A 14,984-nucleotide genomic window follows, 5' to 3' on the forward strand; every position below is an offset into this window, starting at 1 on the left:
GGACTGGCACTGTCACACAATCACACTGGGACACTGTACCTCTGTTAATATCTGTCATATACATATCCATCACTTTCTGTGTATCAAAAGGCAAAAGGCCTTGGAGAACCAGTCCACCACCACCAGAACACAGGTATATCCATCTGACCGTGGCAAGTCCGTCACAAAGTCGATTCCGATATGAGACCATGGCCGTTGTGGAGTTGGCAGAGGAACCAGCTTGCCCATGGGTAGGTGCCGATGGGTCTTTGACACGGCACAGACAATCTCCCTATTCATTCCTGGCCACCAGTATCGAGCTCATGTTAGGTGGAGAGTCTGTCTCCTACTGGGATGTCCAAGCTGGGAACTTCATGTACCGCTTTTAGTAGGGCCTGTTGACAACTCGGAGGAATGAAAGTTTGGCCCTAAGGACTGATTCTCTCCATGTGACCGAACGGATCTCCTCATCCAGGTCCCAGACGATTGGACATAAGAGCAGCTTGGATGGTAAGATGGGTTCTGGGTCGGTGGGCTCCTCTGGTCCATATAATTGAGACAGGGCATCGGCCTTCCCGTTTTTCAAACCTGGTCGGTAGGTAATACAAAAGTGGAACTGGGTGAAGAAGAGTGTCCACCGTGCCTGCCAGAGGTTTAACCTCTTTGCCTTGCAGAGGTACTGGAGGTTCTTTTGATCTGTGATGACTGTAAATGGGTGCATCGCCCCCTCAAGCCAGTGTCTCCATTCTTCTAGAGCCAGTTTGATGGCGAGGAGTTCTCAATACCCTATATCATAATTCTGTTCGGCCGAGGACAACTTCTTGAAGAAGTACACACAGGGGTGGAGTCAAGGGGGACTCCCTGACTGCTGGGAAAAGGCAAGCCCCTATGCCGGTGGATGATGCGTCCACCTCCACCACAAATGGGATCTGGATGGCTTAGCAGGGGAGCGATGCAGAACCTTCTCCGGAGCTCCCTGAAAGCTTCCTGCACCTCTTGTGTCCAGGAGAGGAGGGAGGTGAGCGGGCGGTGACCTGGCTGAAACCATGAATGAATCGCCGTTAGAAGTTTGCAATCATTGGAGCTCCTTTACCGAAGTGGGGACTGGCCAACCCCGTATTGCTATTACCTTTCTCCCATCCATACGGATACCTGCTGTGCTGATGACATAGCCTAGGAACTGCACCTCGGAGTGGTGTAACTCGCATTTGGGGAAAGTGAGATACAGATGGTGTTCCTGCAGCAGCTCTAGGACCTGGATCACCTGGTCATGGTGTTCCTGCGGTGTCTAGGAAAAGATGAGGATGTCATCAATGTATACAATAACGAACTTATGGAGGAAGGGTTGGAAAACCTCATTCATAAAGTTCTGGAACACCGTAGGGGAGATTAACAGGCCGTACAGCATGACCCGGTATTCGTAGTGGCCGGAGGGGGTGATGAAGGCCGTCTTCCACTCGTGGCACCCTGGCAAATACGCACTTCTCAGATCAAGCTTGCTGAATATGCGTGCTTCCCGCAGGTCTTCCAGGGCGGCCGGAACCAGTGGGAGAGGATACAGGAGTGGGGAGATCTGGGCATTTAGACTCAATTAGGTAGTCAATGCAGAGCCATAGTCCTCCGTCCTTCTTCTCCACAAAGAAAAAACTGGAAGCCGCTGAAGAAGTAGAGGGGACTATGAACCCCTGCTGGAGGGCTTGTTGGATATACCTCTCCATGGCTTCTTGTTCTGGAGCCGACAGGGGATAGACCCAATAGTTGGGTAGTTTGGCTCCCGGCACCAGATAGATGGCACAGTCCCACTTCCGGTGAGGTGGTATTCGGGTTGCGGCTTCCTCACTGAAAACGTGGAGGTGAGGGTCGGTGCACATTATTTAACCTAGCCTTTGCCCAGCTGCAATGGTCTAGACGGTGAGCTCATGGGTCCCTTTCTCCCGGCGTAACTGCAGATGATCTAAACATGCCTGGGAGATGAAGTTCCCCGCGGAGCCGGAGTCAACTAGGGCGGAGACCAAAAGGGAGAGAGCAGGGGCTATTAAGCAGATGGAGAGTTTGGACGGATGTGATATGTTGGAGGGGATGTCAACTGTACTCACTTTCCGGCAAAAAGGTCGGGCAGGATGCGATGTGCGATGCAATGTCCCTGATCTTCACAATATCGGCATGCACTGGTCGCCCAACGGCACTCTCTCTCCTGCTGGGATAGTCTTTGTGATCCCAGCTGCATCGGTTCGGGCTCTGGAGCTGATGACGAGACTAGAGCTTGAACTGGTTCCGCCCTCCGGGGATCCACAGGCAGTGAGGCGTTGGGTGATGCGAATGGATCGTTGAATGAACGCTTCCAATCCCAACGTGTCATCATAGGTCGCCATAGCCAGCCGAAGCTCCTGATTTAGCACCATTTGGTAAGTTCCCAGAAGTGGCGACTCGTTCCAGCCACTGGTGGCCGCCAGAGTGCGGAAACGGAGGCTGAAATCTGTTGTCTGCCCCCTGGCAGAGATTGAGGAGTTGAGGTGGTTCCGGTGGCTGTGCCAAACACTTCCATGGAGCGGCTAGTAAAGGCAGCATAGGAAGTGATCGCTGGGCTGTCCGCACTCCAGAGTGCTCTTGCCCACGCCAGCGTGCTCCCGGAAAGCAGGGAAATAAGGAACGCGACTTTAGCTCGCTCGGAGAGAAACTGATGTGGTTGCATTTCTATGTAGAGAGAGACCTGGAGTAGAAACCCATGGCATTCAGCCGCGTCTCCAGAAAAGGTGGCTGAAAGAGCCATCGGGCTGCAAGATGGCGGTGAAGCCCGGCTGGTTGTGGCTGGCGCAAACGCCTCCCGGAGAGCGGCGGGGAGCTCCTTCACGGGATCCGATGTTGCCTCTGGCTGTGGATCCATAGCGAGGTAGTGCTGGTTTCTTTCTCCCATTTCTTTGTCCCTTTGTTTTTGTAAAGGTCCGTTCTTCTGTCAGGCCGGAAGAACTTGCTGGAAACCGAAGTTCAGCTGAACGAGGCTTTAATAAAACAAAAGGAAAAATAGGGAAAATGGCAAACAATAGAGTACATAAAGAGCCAGCAATCTCTGGTAATCCCTTAAAAAGGCTAAGTCCATGAAGTACACGATATCCTAGAAGGGGGTATCCGTAAGGAATCCGTAACGTGAGTAGTCTGTGAGTGTTCTCCAGCCTAAACTGTAGAATGGACGGTGACATAGTGTTGATGAGTGCCAGGTGCGGTATTTAGTATGATGGAGAGCTACTAGGAGTGATAGGTGCGTCTGGGGAAGGTGTGGCTGGTGGATCCCTGACAGTATGTATGTATGTTATTTCTATGATCTATAGTTATACTTAATATATTTTTATACTTTTTAAAATTTATTTTATTATTCTATTTCTATTTTCATGTTTAGATGTTAAGTTGTAAAAAGCATTTCATTACATGTCGTACTCTATGAATGTTTATGTGACATAAAATCTGAATTTGAGGAAGAAAAGACCTTTGGTATCACTTCTTCTGACACTTAGGATGTTACAGTCTGTCACTGAAGGAGCTGCTCAGAGAAAAACTGTTTCATACAGGGGTTAATCTGTTGTGTGTCTGCCTTTGATCAAAGGTGAGGACTTGTTCGATTTGCAAACGGTGGAGTTGGAGCTGGAGCCTTCGGAGTAACAGATTCAGAGAACCCTACATGCAAAGCATGACCAGCTGCAAAAGCGGAAAGTGGCGCTGGAAACATCCGGGCGGATGCTCACTCGTCCCAGGTAAATTCTCGGGTTGAACCTAAGGTGCACACTCGCTGTTTTCCTGGTGCTCGTGTTCTCGATGTTGCTGCGCAGGTTCCTGCGATTCTGAACAAGAACTTCGAAGCTGTTGTTCTCCATGCCGGAGCAAACGACACCAGGCTGAGGTAATTGGAGATCTTAAAGAGGGATTTTAGGATCCTGGTGAAGTAAACGCAGCACATCGCCCACAACAAAGATCATAGTGTCAGGACCTCTTCCCATTTACCAGTGAGGAATTGAGAGGTTTAATAGACTTTTGCACTCCTCCAGGAGTCCCAGGCTATCTTCAAGTGACGTTAGAAGACCTACCTCTTCCTGAAACACTTAAATTAGCACTTTCCAAGTTTGCTTTTAAAGAATTCAAGACTTTCGCCCCGATGGCCTGCACCCCAGCAGAGTTGAAGCAGCAGTGCTATCAGACAACATCTCTAGGATGTTTCACACCATCTGACTGAAAGTAAGACATCATACAATTTACAACTATAACATTTATACAACAAACCAAATAGTTACAAGTACACACACAGCCCAATTTATAGAAACCGTGTCTATTCCTCGTGTAGTAAAACCAAGAAATAAATACACAAGATCCAGAAATAATCTTATTTCAGTTAAAACTAAAAAATGCCAGATCAGCAAACACAAAAAAGTTCTAAAGTTTGGTCTTTTAAACATTAGATCACTTGCACCCAAAGCACTCATTGTAAATGTGATGATCACAGATAATAATCTCGATGCACTCTGTCTCACTGAGACCTGGATTAAATCAAATGATTATATGAGCATAAACGAGTCTACACCGTCAGGATATGCTTATAAGCATGAGCCCTGTCAGACTGGTTGTGGGGGAGGTGTAGCAACCATTTATAATGCCCTCCTTAATGTTATTCATAGACTAGGATTCAGGTTTAAATCATTTGAAGTGCTCATTCTTAAAGATGTACTTTCAGACATACATAGAAAACCCCTACTATCTCTCACTTTGGCCACCGTGTACAGACCCCCAGGGCCCTATGGTGATTTTATTCAAGAGTTTGCTTGTTTTCTTTTAGACCTCTTGATCAATTTTGATAAACTGTTGCTTGTAGAAGATTTTAATATTCACGTAGATGATGCAAACGATGCCCTAGGACTACTATTTTGGGGTTAAACAAAACATCACCGGACCAACTCATCATTTTAATCACACACTAGACTTAATAATATCCCACGGAGCAAACATCACTGATCATAGATATTTTACCTCAGAGTGATGACATCACGGGACCATTTCCTCATATTGTACACACTACTGGTAGAGCAAATTAGCCGTGTTTCACTACGTTATTGACTGGGTAGGACTATTGTTCCAACCACTAAGGACAGATTCAGAAATAACCTGCCTGATTTATCAAAATTTTTCACTAAACCCATAAATGCTAACAACCTTGATGAAATGGCTAACAACATAGACCTCATCCTCACTAGCACATTAGACACTGTTGCCCCATCTGGTTAAAAAATGTTAGAGAAAAACCACCTGCACCATGGTATAATAGTCATACGCGTGCCCTCAAGAGAACAGCCCATAATCTGGAAAGAAAATGGAGGAAAACTAATTAGAGGAATTTAGAATTGCTTAGCTAAAGACAGGCGCTAAATGCTGCTAGAGCTAAGCACCTGAGCAAACTCATAGAAAACAACAAAAACAATCCCAGGTTCCCTTTCAGTACAGTAGCTAAATTAACAACAAATCTGAAAAATGTATTCCATCACAGTTTAGTAGTGAGTAGTGAGGACTTTATGGATTTCTTTGTGAATTACTTTACTAAAGAAATTTATAGTATTAGAAAAACAATTGTGGAGGTCCAACCTCTGACAGCATCTCCTGATCCAATCGTACCTAAAACTCCACAATTACACTGCTTTACATGTATAGGACAGGAAGAGCTGTATGGTGTTAATACCAAAGCTAAATCAACAACATGTCTGTTAGATCCCATTCCAACTAAACTACCGAAAGAAGTGTTACATACAGCTGGTGACCTTCTTCTGAATATTATTAACTCCTCACTATATTTAGGTCATGTCCCTAAACTCCTCAAGCAGTTATTAAGCCCCTCATTAAGAAACCTAATTTGGATCCAAACACAATATCAAATTACAGACCCATTTTAAATCTCCCATTTATGTATAAGATTTTAGAAAAATATTGTCTCTGCCCAGTTATGTGCCTACTTGCAAGAGAACAATATCTTTGGAGAGTTTCAGTCAGGTTTTAGAAATATTATTAGAAGCCATGGGATTAGCTTCCACTGTTATGCCGATGATACCCAGCTATATATCTCATCGAAACCAGACGATACAGCTCAGTTGGTTCGGGTAACTGAGTGTGTTAAAGAATTAAAAGACTGGATGACATAACTTTCTATTATTAAATTCTGATAAAACAGAGATTTTGCTAATTTGCCCAAAAACCATTACACAGAAGCTCCAGCATTTCAACCTGCAGTTAGAAAGATGTACTGTAACTACTAGTTCAACAGTAAAAGACCTGGGAGTTATTTTAGACAGCAACTTGTCTTTTAAAAATCATATTAACAATATTTAAAAAACAGCCTTTTTCACCTTAGAAATATTGCTAAGCTAAGAAACATGTTGTCTATATCTGATGCAGAGAAGCTCGTCCATGCAGGTTGTCCTGAATCCTTAATAAACAGTTAGTCCAGAATGCAGCAGCCAGAGTTCTCACAAGGTCAAGAAAATATGACCATATAACCCCAATCTCAATATCCTTACACTGGCTACCTGTTTAGCTTTGAATCGAATACAAACTACTGCTACTTACAAAACACTAAATAGTTTGGCTCCCATGTCTTTCCAGTCTTCTAACACATTAAACTCCGTCACGCTCCCTGAGATTTCTAGTAGTTCCTAGAATAGCAAAGTCCACTAAAGGTGGTAGAGCATTCTTACATTTAGTTCCTTAAATTTGGAATAGTCTTCCTGACAGTCTTCATGGCTCAGACACACTCTCCCACTTTAAGTGCATATTAAAAATGTATCTTTTAGCAAAGCCTACATATAACACACATCATAACCTTGTGCTCCATTACATCTGATCAAATGCACATTATCAACTTGTGCTTGTTAATATCATAAACAGCAGCTACACTTTATCCAGGCTTGGGACCAGCACTGAAAGTGGCTGGGGTTGGTTCCCTGACGGGGATCGAACCCGGGTCACAGCGGTGAGAGCGCCGCATCCTAACCACTAGACCACCAGGGAACCTGAAATGGCATACTAATATCCGATCACTTATTTGCGATTAACCAACTTGGAAGGATCCACAAGGAAAAGTCTTTGCTTGTTTTCTCTTTTTGCACTGTGAACTTTGTTTAAATTGATTCCCATTAAATGGCGCCGATCAAAAACAGAGTAAAAAACTTCGCGTTGAATCTGCTTTTCATCTGCGCATGTGCAGATATTAGATAGATACTCCACCTGATGACCAAAGCGCGGTACTGCAGAAGCAACACAACTCTGTTTCATTCGTTTTACTTAAATTAGTTGTGTTAAACTGAAATTTTACTATTTTTTAATTTTGTCAACACAACTCTTTTAATTTTAATACACAAACTTAAGTACATTATTTAATTTAGACATAGTTATATTCTTTGGGCCAACAGCAGCCACATTTAATTTTTTTGAGTGCATCCTGATGTTTTGCCAGCCCCAGTTTGCTCATCAGGGATAAATGCACACCATTCACCTTAACTCTTAAAATTCTGTAAAGCTGCTTTGAGACAATGTCTGTTGTGAAAAGCTCTATAGAAATAAACTTGATTTGAGAGACATTCCCAGCAATGATGCTTAGCCACCATCCTCCTTTCTCCCATCTCATGTATAGTTTTTATGGGCATCCCCAGGACTGAGCTGGCCTAGTTGATCAACTTGTCGAGTGTCTTTCTGTTTGCAGTAGAAATACTGCTGCACCAGCAGACCACTACACTCCATCTCCTCAGTAGAAAGGGTCTACTCTGTCCTTTAGTATAAATGGCTTCATTATTGTCTGTCCAGTCCAGTTTGCTGTTCAGATGAACACCCAGGTATTTGAGTTCACTCTTTCAATGAACATTCAGGGTCCTTTCCTTGAATGGTAAATTATGTCACACCAAGTATCCTCCTTCAGTTTCCACCAACCTATTTTTGTTTCAGTCTTTACTATCCTCATTTTCTTCTTTACATCCAAAGCCATCCTACAGACCACCATCCAATGCTGTCTAGCTACACTATCCCCTGTCAACACTTTACAGTCTCTGATCTCTTTCAGGTTGCATCTCTTGCATAGAATGTAGTTTACCTGTGTGCACCTTCCTCCACTCTTATATGTTACCCCTATGCTACCTACTTTTTCTTATAATAAGTATTTATTTCCTTTACACATATTCTACATCCATCTTTCCTTCACATTCCTCGCTCTTAGGCCATATCCACCCATCACCTCCTCATCACATCTATTTCCTATTTCCTATGTCCATTGAAATCACCAATCTTTCTTTGCTAGGTACACTCTCCACCACATCATCTAGCTCACTCCAGAGTTTCTCTTTCTCCTCCATCTCACAACCAACATGCATAGGAACTGATTTTTATCATTTTTAAACTGACATTTATCATCAACCCTTCAACTTCCAGCTTCACATTCATCACCTTATCAGAAACTTTATTCACCTCCACTACACTCTTACTGTGCTTTTTCTTCAAGATTACCCCTACACCATTTCTCTTCACATCCACACCTTTGTTGAAAAGCTTAAACCCACCTCCAATATTCCTGACCTTACTATCTTTCCACTTAGTCTCCTGAACACACATGACCACCCTTCTCTGCTGCATCATATCAGCTACATTCACAAGTGTGGCATTTAGCAGACGCCCTTTTCCAGTGCGACATACAAAAGTGCTTTGAGTCACTAGCAATGAATACATCTAAACTGGTACGCTAGATTACAAACTTAATATAGGTCAGACTATAACTCTTGTTTTTTTACAAAGCAAACTTGGATAGTGCTAATTTAAGTGTTTCAGGGAGAGGTAGGTCTTCAACTTCCGCTTAAAGCCAGAACTTTGAAGTATACTTCCCTCTTATTCTGAAAGAAGGTGGCACCAGTCGAGCAGTGCTGGAGGATCTCAGACAGCATGGTGCAGTGAGAGGTGTGATGAGGTCTCTGAGGTAAGATGGTGCTGGTTCATGTTTAGCCTTGTAGGCAAGTCAGTGTTTTAAATCTAATATGTGCAGCTACTGAAAGCCAGTGAAGGGAGCACAGCAGTGGGGTGGTGTGGAAGAACTTGAAGTCGTGCAGCTGCGTTTTGCATCATTTGCAGTGGACGAAAAGCATTCAGTGGAAGACCTGCCAGCAGAGAGTTGCAGTAGTCTGGTATCGAAATAACAAGAGACTGAACAAGAACCTGGGCAGCCTGTGTGGACAGAAATGGTCACATCTGCATGCGGCAGATGTGGATCCCCTCCATGTTACCTGGTATGAGCGACCTTCCAGGTAGGAAGCAAACCATTTCCATGCTGTTTCACGGATACCGAGGCTCCTGAGGGTAGACAAGAGATTCTTGTGGTTGACTGTGTCAAATACTCCTGAAAAGTCCAGGAAGATAAGTACAGATGACTGGCTGATTGAGCAGCATACAGTTTCTCAGAAATAGCCAAAAGGGCCATCTCTGTGGAATGTGCCACTTTGAAACCAGACTGGTTTGGATCATGGAGGTTGTTCTGTGAAAGATAGACAGACAGTTGGTTAAAAACAGTGCATTCCAGAGAGAAAAGAGAGAAGTGATCCCGGTCTGTAGTTGTTGATGTCTGATGGATCCAGAGCAGGTTTCTTTAAAATGGGAATGTTTGCCCTTGCTTGTTAAGGACCCATTGATGATTGTGGAGATCTTCTTCTTCTTCTTCTTCTTCTTTCGGCTGCTCCCATTAGGGGTCGCCACAGCGGATCATCCGTCTCCACACCACCCTGTCCTCTACATCTGCCTCTTTTACACCAACTACCTGCATGTCTTCCTCACCACATCCATGAACCTCCTTTTGGCCTTCCTCTTTCCTCCTACCTGGTGGCTCCATCCTCAGCATTCTTCTACCAATATAATTTATGTCCCTCCTCTGCACATGTCCAAACCATCTCAATCTCGCCTCCTCACCTTGTCACCAAAACATCCTACATGCGCTGTCCTCTAATAAACTCATTTCTAATCTTATCCATCCTCGTCACTCCCAACGAAAACCTCAACATCTTTAGCTCTGCTACCTCCAGCTCCACCTCCTGTCTTTTACTCAATGCCACTGTCTCTAAACCATACAACATCGCAGGTCTCACCACAGTCCTATAAACTTTCCCTTTCAATTTTGCAGATACCCTACTATCACAAATCACTCCTGTCACTCTTCTCCACCCACTCCACCCTGCCTGCACTCTTTTCTTCACTTCTAACACACTCTCCATTACTTTGCACTGTTGAACCCAGGTACCTGAATTCCTCCACCTTCTGAAGCTCTTCTCCCTGCAACCGCACCACTCCACTGCCCTCCCTCTCATTTACACACATGTACTCTGTCTTACTCCTACTGAGTTTCATTCCCTTCTCTCCAGTGCATATCTCCACCTCTCCAGGCTCTTCTCAACCTGCTCCCTACTCTCACAACAAATCACAATATCATCCGCAAACATCATAGTCCAGGGAGACTCCTGTCTGACCTCGTCCGTCAACCTGTCCATCACCACTGCAAACAGGAAAGGGCTCAGGGCCGATCCTTGATGCAGTCCAACCTTCACTCTAAACCAGTCTGTCGTACCTACTGCACACTTCACTGCCGTCACACTGTCCTCATACATGTCCTGCACCACCCTTACATACTTCTCCGACACACCTGACTTCCTCATACAGTACCACAACTCCTCTCTTGGCACCCTGTCGACGCCTTCTCTAAATCCACAAATACACAATGCAATTCCTTCTGTCCTTCTCTATACTTCTCCATCAACATTCTCAAAGCAAATATAGCATCTGTGGTGCTCTTCCTCGGCATGAAACCAGACTGGTTTGGATCATGGAGGTTGTTCTGTGAAAGATAGACAGACAGTTGGTTAAAACAGTGCATTCCAGAGAGAAAAGAGAAGTGATCCCGGTCTGTAGTTGTTGATGTCTGATGGATCCAGAGCAGGTTTCTTTAAAATGGGAATGTTTGCCCTTGCTTGTTAAGGACCCATTGATGATTGTGAGATCTTCTTCTTCTTCTTCTTCTTCTTCGCTGCTCCCATTAGGGGTCGCCACAGCGGATCATCCGTCTCCACACCACCCTGTCCTCTACATCTGCCTCTTTTACACCAACTACCTGCATGTCTTCCTCACCACATCCATGAACCTCCTTTTGGCCTTCCTCTTCCTCCTACCTGGTGGCTCCATCCTCAGCATTCTTCTACCAATATAATTTATGTCCCTCCTCTGCACATGACCAAACCATCTCAATCTCGCCTCCCTCACCTTGTCACCAAAACATCCTACATGCGCTGTCCCTCTAATAAACTCATTTCTAATCTTATCCATCCTCGTCACTCCCAACGAAAACCTCAACATCTTTAGCTCTGCTACCTCCAGCTCCACCTCCTGTCTTTTACTCAATGCCACTGTCTCTAAACCATACAACATCGCAGGTCTCACCACAGTCCTATAAACTTTCCTTTCAATTTTGCAGATACCCTACTATCACAAATCACTCCTGTCACTCTTCTCCACCCACTCCACCCTGCCTGCACTCTTTTCTTCACTTCTAACACACTCTCCATTACTTTGCACTGTTGAACCCAGGTACCTGAATTCCTCCACCTTCTGAAGCTCTTCTCCCTGCAACCGCACCACTCCACTGCCCTCCCTCTCATTTACACACATGTACTCTGTCTTACTCCTACTGAGTTTCATTCCCTTCTCTCCAGTGCATATCTCCACCTCTCCAGGCTCTTCTCAACCTGCTCCCTACTCTCACAACAAATCACAATATCATCCGCAAACATCATAGTCCAGGGAGACTCCTGTCTGACCTCGTCCGTCAACCTGTCCATCACCACTGCAAACAGGAAAGGGCTCAGGGCCGATCCTTGATGCAGTCCAACCTTCACTCTAAACCAGTCTGTCGTACCTACTGCACACTTCACTGCCGTCACACTGTCCTCATACATGTCCTGCACCACCCTTACATACTTCTCCGACACACCTGACTTCCTCATACAGTACCACAACTCCTCTCTTGGCACCCTGTCGACGCCTTCTCTAAATCCACAAATACACAATGCAATTCCTTCTGTCCTTCTCTATACTTCTCCATCAACATTCTCAAAGCAAATATAGCATCTGTGGTGCTCTTCCTCGGCATGAAACCATACTGTTGCTCACAGATGGTCACCTCTTCTCTCAGCCTGGCTTCCACTACTCTTTCCCATAACTTCATGGTGTGACTGATCAACTTAATACCCCTGTAGTTACTGCAGGTCTGCACATCTCCTTTATGCTTAAAGATCGGTACCAGCACACTCTTTCTCCATTCCTCAGGCATCTTCTCACCTTCCAAAATCCTGTTAAACAATCTGGTCAAAACCCCACTGCCATCTCTCCTAAACATCTCCACGCTTCCACCGGTATGTCATCTGGTCCAACCGACTTTCCAATCTTCATCCTCTTAATCGCTGCTCTCACTTCCTCCTTACTAATCTTATCTACATCCTGCTTCACCATCTCCACATCATCCAACCTTCTCTCTCTGATTTTCCTCATTCATCAGCTGCTCAAAATACTCCTCCACCTTCTCAACACACTCTCCTCACTAGTCAACACATTTCCTCTCCATCCTTTACTGCTCTAACTTGCAGTACATCCTTTCCAGCTCGGTCCTCTGCCTGGCCAATCGGTACAAATCCTTTTCTCCTTCCTTAGTGTCCAACCTCTCATACAGCTCCTCATATGCCTTTTCCTTGGCTTTCGCCACATCCTCTTAACCTGCTGCCGCATCTCCTTGTACTCCTGCCTACTTTTCTCATCACTCTGTCTATCCCACTTCTGTTTTGCTGATGATTGTGGAGATGAAGGGCAGGAAATCTTGTGAGATGGTCTAGCTACCTCTCCAACAGTCATATTGCCAACATTTAAAGTGCCAACCATAACCTCCACTCTCCTCCAATTCCCCTTTTCCTGCTGTCTCTTTAGACGTCTTCTCTCTCTTTTTCTCTTCCTTAGTCAGTTTTAAAAAGTAAAAGAGGAATTAAAATCTCTAGTATCTACCTTTCAACATAGATGTTCTTGCCAGTTCCCAATGAGTAGAGACTGTTTAGGATCCGATAGCATGACATCTGGACAACATCCACTAAAACAGGCAGAAAGAGGCAAGTCATAAGCAACCAAAACCATAAAAAAAATGCAAGCATTGGGTGTATTTAAAAAATAAATCTATGCTGATATAGCAACAAAAATACATATACTGTATAGGCATACAACTAAGTTAAGAATTTCGATAACACTACATATAGACTACATATAGAGAAGTTTACTCACACAGAAGGTCCACTCCGAAATGATGCTCAGTGATGTGCTCAAACAGGGCAGTGAGGATTGGCAACAGGGCAACTGTAGTGTAGTTGATGTTCTGGGAAACACCCTTTATCTGGCTGCGTGAGTGTGTAAACTTCCCCAGCTTCAAGTTCTCCAGGGTTTTCTCCAGGTCATCTGCTGCATTCTCAAAGAATGTCTTTAAAGCAGCCTTCACCAACTTAGAGCCAGACTTCATCACCGTTCTGGAGGAATTTTTCATAATCATAATATAAGTACAAAAATACCAGGCAATAGCATTATGACATTATGTGGGGTTGGTATTTTTGTGACAATTGTTGCATGTAGCCTGATCAAGAGCAATGCAATTTTATGTATCTGCATGAAAGCATAGTTTATTGTTGTTGTAAATGATGTGCATGTAAATTATATGTACACTAATGTGTTTTGTAAAATGTGACACATTCATTTTTTCTATATACTAGTCTATATATTTTACACATGTCAAGTTTTCAAGTCAAGTCAAGTTTATTTGTATAGCGCTTTTCACAACAGACATTGTCTCAAAGCAGCTTTACACAAATCAACAGTGATGGTGAATGGTGTGCATTTGTCCCTGATGAGCAAGCCGTGGCGACTGTGGCAAGGAAAAACTCCCTTAGATGTTATGAGGAAGAAACCTTGAGAGGAACCAGACTCAAAAGGGGAACCCATCCTCATCTGGGTGACATCAAGAGTTTGATCATAAATCTTTCAACAATACAGAACACTGGAGAGTGAGAACTAACATGATTACTGGAGTATAAGATTATAAGTAATGTTCTTTCTGCAGTCTTAAACAGTCTATATGGTTAGTAGCTCCGAGTTTTATAAGCTCAGCATTTGTGATCACCACAGATCCAGCATCAGCTTCTCCATGCCAGAGCCTTTAAACACTCCAGGAGGTATAAATATAAACATATAAACTATAACAGTCTCATAAGAAAACCTTTCATGCAACACTTTCGATACAGTGGATATATACATACTGTCACAAGTACACTCACTGGCCACTTTATTAGGTACACCTGTCCAACTGCTCATTAAGGCAAATTTCTAATCAGCCAATCACATGGCAGCAACTCAATGCATTTAGGCATGTAGACATGGTCAAGACGATTTGCTGCAGTTCAAACCGAGCGTCAGAATGGGGAAGTTGATTTAAGTGACTTTGAACGTGACATGGTTGTTGGTGCCAGACGGGCTGGTCTGAGTATTTCAGAAACTGCTGAGCTACTGGGACACGCACAACCATCTCTAGGGTTTACAGAGAATGGTCCGAAAAAGAGAAAATATCCAGTGAGCGGCAGTTCTGTTGGCGCAAATGCCTTGTTGATGCCAGAGGTCAGAGGAGAATGGCCAAGCTGGAGACAGGTTCAAGCTGAAAGGCAACAGTAACTAATATATATAATAATATATACTTCTATTGTCCAATTTTGGTGAGCCTGTGTAAATTGTAGCCTCAGTTTCCTGTTGCTAAAATTCACACAGGCTCACCAAAATTGGACAATAGAAGATTGGAAAAATGTTGCCTGGTCTGATGAGTCTCGATTTCTGCTGCGACATTTGGATGGTAGGGTCAGAATTTGGCGTCAACAACATGAAAGCAT

General features: G+C 44.2%; 1 protein-coding gene across 1 annotated transcript in view; it reads right to left on the minus strand.

Moving 5' to 3' along the window:
- LOC124389836 (ryanodine receptor 3-like) overlaps positions 1–14,984 on the minus strand; it is a 462,748-nt gene that overhangs the window by 133,395 nt on the left and 314,369 nt on the right. The window contains exons 63-64 of the mRNA XM_046855362.1: positions 13,342–13,580; positions 13,072–13,153 (exon numbers count right to left, since the gene is read on the minus strand). Of these exons, the coding sequence (XP_046711318.1) occupies positions 13,072–13,153; positions 13,342–13,580 (321 nt within the window). The remainder of the gene's footprint in view (positions 1–13,071; positions 13,154–13,341; positions 13,581–14,984) is intronic.

This window comes from Silurus meridionalis, chromosome 8 (genome assembly GCF_014805685.1).
Source record: "Silurus meridionalis isolate SWU-2019-XX chromosome 8, ASM1480568v1, whole genome shotgun sequence".
In the NCBI taxonomy this organism is placed as follows: domain Eukaryota; kingdom Metazoa; phylum Chordata; class Actinopteri; order Siluriformes; family Siluridae; genus Silurus; species Silurus meridionalis.